General features: G+C 41.0%; 1 protein-coding gene across 9 annotated transcripts in view; it reads left to right on the forward strand.

Annotated features, from left to right (window-relative positions):
• The window catches only part of LOC105457474 (serine/threonine-protein kinase mig-15), a 37,868-nt gene that overhangs the window by 5,492 nt on the left and 26,244 nt on the right, over positions 1 to 6,132 (forward strand). For all 9 annotated transcript variants that reach the window (XM_011702157.1, XM_011702173.1, XM_011702190.1 and 6 more), the window contains exon 3: positions 5,588 to 5,644. In XM_011702157.1, the coding sequence (XP_011700459.1) occupies positions 5,588 to 5,644 (57 nt within the window). The remainder of the gene's footprint in view (positions 1 to 5,587; positions 5,645 to 6,132) is intronic.

Raw genomic sequence — 6,132 nt, forward strand, 5'->3', positions numbered from 1 at the left:
TCCCCCCGTCCCGTATCCGATCCCGGTCTCATAGAAATCTAAGGCCCGTGCTTGCGTTACACACGTGGGAAACTTTCGTGTTTGAAGTGATACGCAGCGTGGCGTTGCATTCTCGCGATATATCCCGCGCTCCTGTCGTTTCACGCCTCTGCAGACGAGGCGAGCGGCCCCTCGAGAGCGTCCCGACGAGCAGCGTTTCTCTTGTTGCTGCGTAAAAAAAAAAAAAGGAAGAAAGATAATGATTTCTCCCTTTGCATCGATAAACGGACCCCGCGCGCGATTGAATTGGTGAGCTCAGAAGCGGCGTGAGTCACATAGCAGGAATGCATCATAGGAAATAAAGAAATCGCCTTTCTCCGTTTAATGCAAGTTGTTCCTGCACTTGTCGAGATCTAACGCGTCGCGCCATATGGGAATATCGGGGCGACTGATGCTGTTGCGTCCGCCCGTTCCTTCGCAACAGCTGCTATTCCGAATTCGGGCGTCTCTTGCTGTATTTGCTGCCACAACATAAGTGCCAAGAAGTCGCCAGAATGATTACGAGAATGATAAGAGAGTTTATACGTGATATTGGGGACGGCACGAGACGTCCCATTCTTTCCGCTGAGATATAGAAAGATGAACGTACGGTGGTCGAGTTGCATCGGAGGAGGGGAGAATCTCCTTCCTCACCTGTAACAGAAAACGAAGGAGATGGTGATTCACTTTGAAAAAATTCTCCTTGGTGAGGTCGTCTCCTTGAGAGAGTCTACCGACATGAAAAATGGTCGCGCCAGAAAGAGAGAGAGAGAGAGAGAGAGAGAGAGAGAGAGAGAGAGAGAGAGAGAGAGAGAGAGAGAGAAAGAGAGGTCGAGAGTCCCACGACCGGAAGGACGCGAGGATCATATAACGTGCGTCATTAACGTGACTAGAACAGAATGAGCTTTTTCACTTCAATGGAATTGATAATCGTAATAAGTCATCGCGACAATTGAATTTGAGAAAATCTATCTCTCTACAAGATATGAGAATGCATTATGCATGTCAATTATTTGATTTGATCGATTGAAATTTGAACTGAATCATCCATTTTTACTATGAATATATTTATCATGGAGGTAAGAAATAACAGGAGGGAGGCTATTCCCCTGGCTAAGCAGATGTGAGAGGGGAACAATACAAAACGCCATATTACTGTGGCCAACTATAATCACATTTGGCGTAGTAACCCTCAACTCCAATAAAGTATGTGCAAAACGCCATATTACTGTGGCAAACCAATCACATTTGGCATGGTAACAACCACTAACAAAAAGGCCTTACACTCCCTTCTGTTATTTCTTACCTCCATGATATTTATGTATACAATTAATTGTATGTATATTTATACAGGGTGTCTTATAATAGGTGTATCACCGTTCATGGGTAGATAGAACAGACTAAATTAAACAGAAAAGTCCTCTACCATTTTGCAAAATTCGCAATTGTTAACAAGATATTAATTTTTGAAGATCGGCGAATAAACTTAATATCTCGTTAATAAATGCGAATTTTACAAAATAGAGGGCTTTTCTATTCAGTTTAATCTACTTATCTTGCCACGCACTTGCATTTAGCGGTGGGCCGGATGAATACGCGTTTATTCGTCAATCTTCAAAAATTAATGTCTGATTTACGATTGCGAATTTTGCAAAATGGTAAAGGACTTTTCGATTCAGTTTAGTCCGTTCTACCTACCCATGAACGGTGATACACCTATTATGAGACACCCTGTATAATTACAGTCGAACCTCGATAATTCGAATCTCAAAGGAAGAGAAAAATCTTTCGAGTTATAGAGTTTTCGACTTATTGAAATTCGAGTAAAAGAGGGTTAAAATATGAAAATTTGACTTACAAATGCTTTGTACGAGAGTTTATAATTTTCCGATTATAATGTCTTTCAAAGGAAAAAAAATCAGTATTTAACAGTGAATTATTTATTGCATACATATAATATAATATATGTAATCATAAAACAAAATACCAGGCATATACTCATGGTTACACATAGCTACAACTTGGAATTATAGAGGCAGCGATAATAGAAGTTCGACTTATAGAGGTGAACTTCGATTTGTAGAGGTCTGGTTACTTTAAATTCGAGTTGCAGAGGTAAAATAATACATCTAAATATTTCGAGTACAAATAATTCGAGTTAAGGTGGGTTTTATTTTGATTTATAGAAGTTTTCCGCAATGGAACGGAAGAGAATGAACAAAATTTTCGTCTTACAGAGGTTTTCGAGTTGTAGAGATTCGAGTTATCGAGATTCTGTAATTGCATATATTAAATCGAAGAAACTTTCGTAAAATGTTGAAAAAAACGAGCTTTCGCAAACGCATATATATGCAATTATACAACGCGTTGCGAACCTCGTCAAATGTTGAATCGTCGAACGATTTGCATCGACATCTCGACCGAGAAGAGATGATCTCCCATAATCTCTCTCTCCTCGTGTCGTTAATTAATTTGGATAAGCGGCGAACGGGAAACAATTTCCATTGTACATCAGCAGGGAGAGGCGGTAAACGGGTGAGAGAGAGAGATATTACCGGAGGCAGGGGCGGCCGGCTCACGTGAGCGCCCTCTCTCCCGTGAGCGACATTAAAATGAAAGTTGTTCCGTGTGGCACAATTAATTTTCCACATTGTTGTCCGCGCTCGCGGACGTTGCGGCCGCGGTGTTTAACGCGTCCGCGTTCGCGCCTCGCGTCGTAACGATCGGCCCACTTACTCACGATGAATGAATCGCAGCAGGAGAGATTCTCCCGTGGCCACGGGGTCGTGCACGGGCTCGCGACCGGTGGGAGAGGGGGGGGGGCCGATCCGGGGGGAAAGAGATTCGCACGCGCGAATTTCGCGTGTGCTCCTGTCGACGGGAAGACGCATTTCTATCGCGCTCGTGCGCGTTTGCAACTCTCCTCCTGCAACCTCGTGTGTGCGTGGTGCCACACTTGTGCTCTTTAAACGCTTTACTTTCATGCTACGCGGAGTGGACGGAGGACGAGGGGCGAGCGGAGGCAGAGAGGACGATGACCCGCTGCCGATGACGGCACAGAATGAGCCGAACACGCACGCGTATGTGTGTGAAAACTTGAGCGCAATGACGAACGCAAGCGCGCACACGCTATCTTATCGAATCGTATTGTCCTACCATTTTATTGGAATCGATGATAAAGCTCGTGATGTGTAGGAGCAATCTGATTCGATTAGTGCTGCTTTCGTTGCCGCCGCCGCGCCGGTCGCATATCTTCGAGAGGTAGAATAGAATCTAGTTGAATCATCCACATTACTAATCGTAACGAAAGATGAAAACAGGATTTTGAATTGGAAACGCCACTGCTCTCTCGATCGAGGCACTTTTGCTAATGGGAAGCAAATCCTGCGGCGCGAAAAAAAGTTAATGTAAGGAAGGAAGGAAAGGAACGAATTGAAATTGAATGTGCAAATATACGCGGCGAAATTTATTGGGAAAGAGCGCAAGCGGCACGAACGGCGTGGCTGCGAAATCGCACGAGTCTGCAAAAGATTGAATCTATCGCGAGTTGCGTGATAACGCTTTTCAAAGAAATGATTAAACTCGCTTACATTTCTTGTGACGACACATTACGATCAATTCCAAGACTTCAAAATGATGAGTTAACTTACGTAAAAATAACATCAAACAAATTTTCTTCCTTGAGGATCTTTTATTCACTTAACGCAGCTTGATAATTAATGATATATTGTCCTTTGACTCTATATTTATATAGTCAAAGATATTGCCGACTTGAATCGAAGAGAAAGAATTACGCTGACGATCGAAGATCCGTCCCTCGCTATGACTCGATTGTATGCTTTTTATAATTCATACGTCATTTCCGGACAATCGATTCGTGCCGCTCGGCAAAAAGAGATTCTAAGTGGATCTCTGGCTTCGATTTGCTTCGCAGGTCGCATCTTTCGTTTATTGCTGACGTATAATGATAATTGAAGGGACGTTATTTTCTCTTATTGATAATGCCTTTTAAAGCCATGATGCTAAAAATTGCCCCGAGATCTCGAACAGAGAAGGAATTAACAAATCATATTTGGAACAATTTGGCCAAATATCGATTGGCCAATTCTTTCTCCGTTTAAACTCTTGGAGCGATTTCTAGTAGGGCTGGTGATTTGCTTCGAAGGCTTCGACATTCGAACTTCGAAGCTTCGAAAATTCGAAGTTTCGAAAAATACTTTCGTGCAAATGAATTCATTCAGAAAATTTTCAAATATTATAAATAAAAGAATTAATATATATGCTTAAAATATATATACCTACGTAATTATTTCTAAAAAATTTAATAATTTTATAACCTGAAATATTACAAATTAATAATTATACTTGATACATATGTAAAGGAAAGATAATGATCAATAAAACAATCAAATTAAGAAAATTCAAAAAAATAAAAGTAAATTTATTCTTAAATAAATGAACAAAAATATAATAAATTAATATAATTGTTTTGGCATCTTTAAATCTTCTCAGTGTAAAACAATTTTAAAAACAGAAAATTTAAAATTGTAAAATTAATAAAAATTATTAATTTTTCAATTAAATTTGCAAGAATGTATTTTTCAAAACTTCGAAGCTTTGAAGGCATCTTAAACTTTGAATGGTCAAAGTTAACTTCGAAGCTTCGAATATTCGAAAGTAACAGCCCTAATTTCTAGTATTGTGGTTTAAGATAGATTTGCATTGTCTGCAAACAAACGTCGCAATAATTGCCGGTGGATGGAATATTATCCGAGCATCGTGTGTATAATCCACGGATACTTAATATTTGCATTACGTTTATATTAGCGTCGCGCGTTTCAGAAGTGTGTCTCGTCTTGCGTCTCTCGGAAACTTGGTTCCACACGAGTCAAGTGACTCGTTCGCACGTAGGTGGAGATTCCAGAGGCAGAGAGCGAGAGCGGGATCTTGCTCTTTTCGCCCGAGGAGCGACAGAGAAAAAGACGGTCGAGACTGCAGTCGATTCCGTCTGCGAGGACAGGGACGGGAGTCGAGACGGCGGCGCGTATCCGTAGACAACACTTTGCGCTGCACGCACACGCGGTTTTTTATAGTTGGAAAAAGATTGAGCGCGTATAAAACGCGCGACGGTGCTTTTTCCGTTGGGTATACCTCGTTCCATCTATCTGTTGACGACTAGGGAAAAATTAGATTTTTTTTTTTTAACAGAAGGGAGCGGAATATTCAGCGTTCCGTTTCGCCGCTTCAGCTACATTGTATATTTACGTCATTCTCTTTTAATAATCCGTTTAATATCTGGTCACGCCACGGTGGAAGTTGGACGGTTGTTTTATGGAAAGGGTAAACGACGAGAGTAGGTAGAGCGGGATTTACGCGTGAAGAACGTAACGTTGTAAAACGATAGGTTTAAAGCTGACATGAGATAGCCAGCCTCAGGAAATAACGTTAGGAGAGATAAGTTTCGGCACACGCACGATAATAATGCCACCCCGTTATTATCTCGATGCTTCGGGTGTTTATGCGTTCAACGGGACGATATATAATGACAATGCGCTTTTCTGCTCCGCAGGGTCGGCACACCAAGACCGGTCAGCTGGCGGCCATCAAGGTCATGGACGTCACGGAGGCAAGTATTCGGCTGCAGCGGCGATGCTGTGGTTTAATTACCACCTCGTTTTGAGACAGGGTTGCCACAGACCTGGAAAACTGGGGAAAGTCGGGGAAATTTAAACTAGTCAGGGAAAATCGGGAAAAGTCGGGGAAAGATATAAAAGACTCTGGAATTTTGAACTTTGCTCCTTAAAAGAGATCCACCCTGATTCTGTAACTCTTAATGACAGTTCGGTATTGTTATATTTTTTGTATGTATTGCTTTTTCTGCTTTGAAAATCTTTTTCCAGAATTAAACAATAGAAAATAACAGAATAAAATAATCTTATACAAAAAATTTTTGAAAATTACAATTTTGTTCGAGACTTCTCTCTGTTATCGCAATCGAAAATATTCTGAATATTTAGCGATATTAAAGAAATGTCTACAGGAATCTTTTTGCTTTTACCATCGAATTTTTGTCTGATCCCTAAGCAACGGAAAATTCAGTTATATCAAAGGAAT

The sequence above is a fragment of the Wasmannia auropunctata genome, unplaced genomic scaffold (genome assembly GCF_000956235.1).
Source record: "Wasmannia auropunctata unplaced genomic scaffold, wasmannia.A_1.0 LD336103.1, whole genome shotgun sequence".
Classification (NCBI taxonomy): Eukaryota; Metazoa; Arthropoda; class Insecta; order Hymenoptera; family Formicidae; genus Wasmannia; species Wasmannia auropunctata.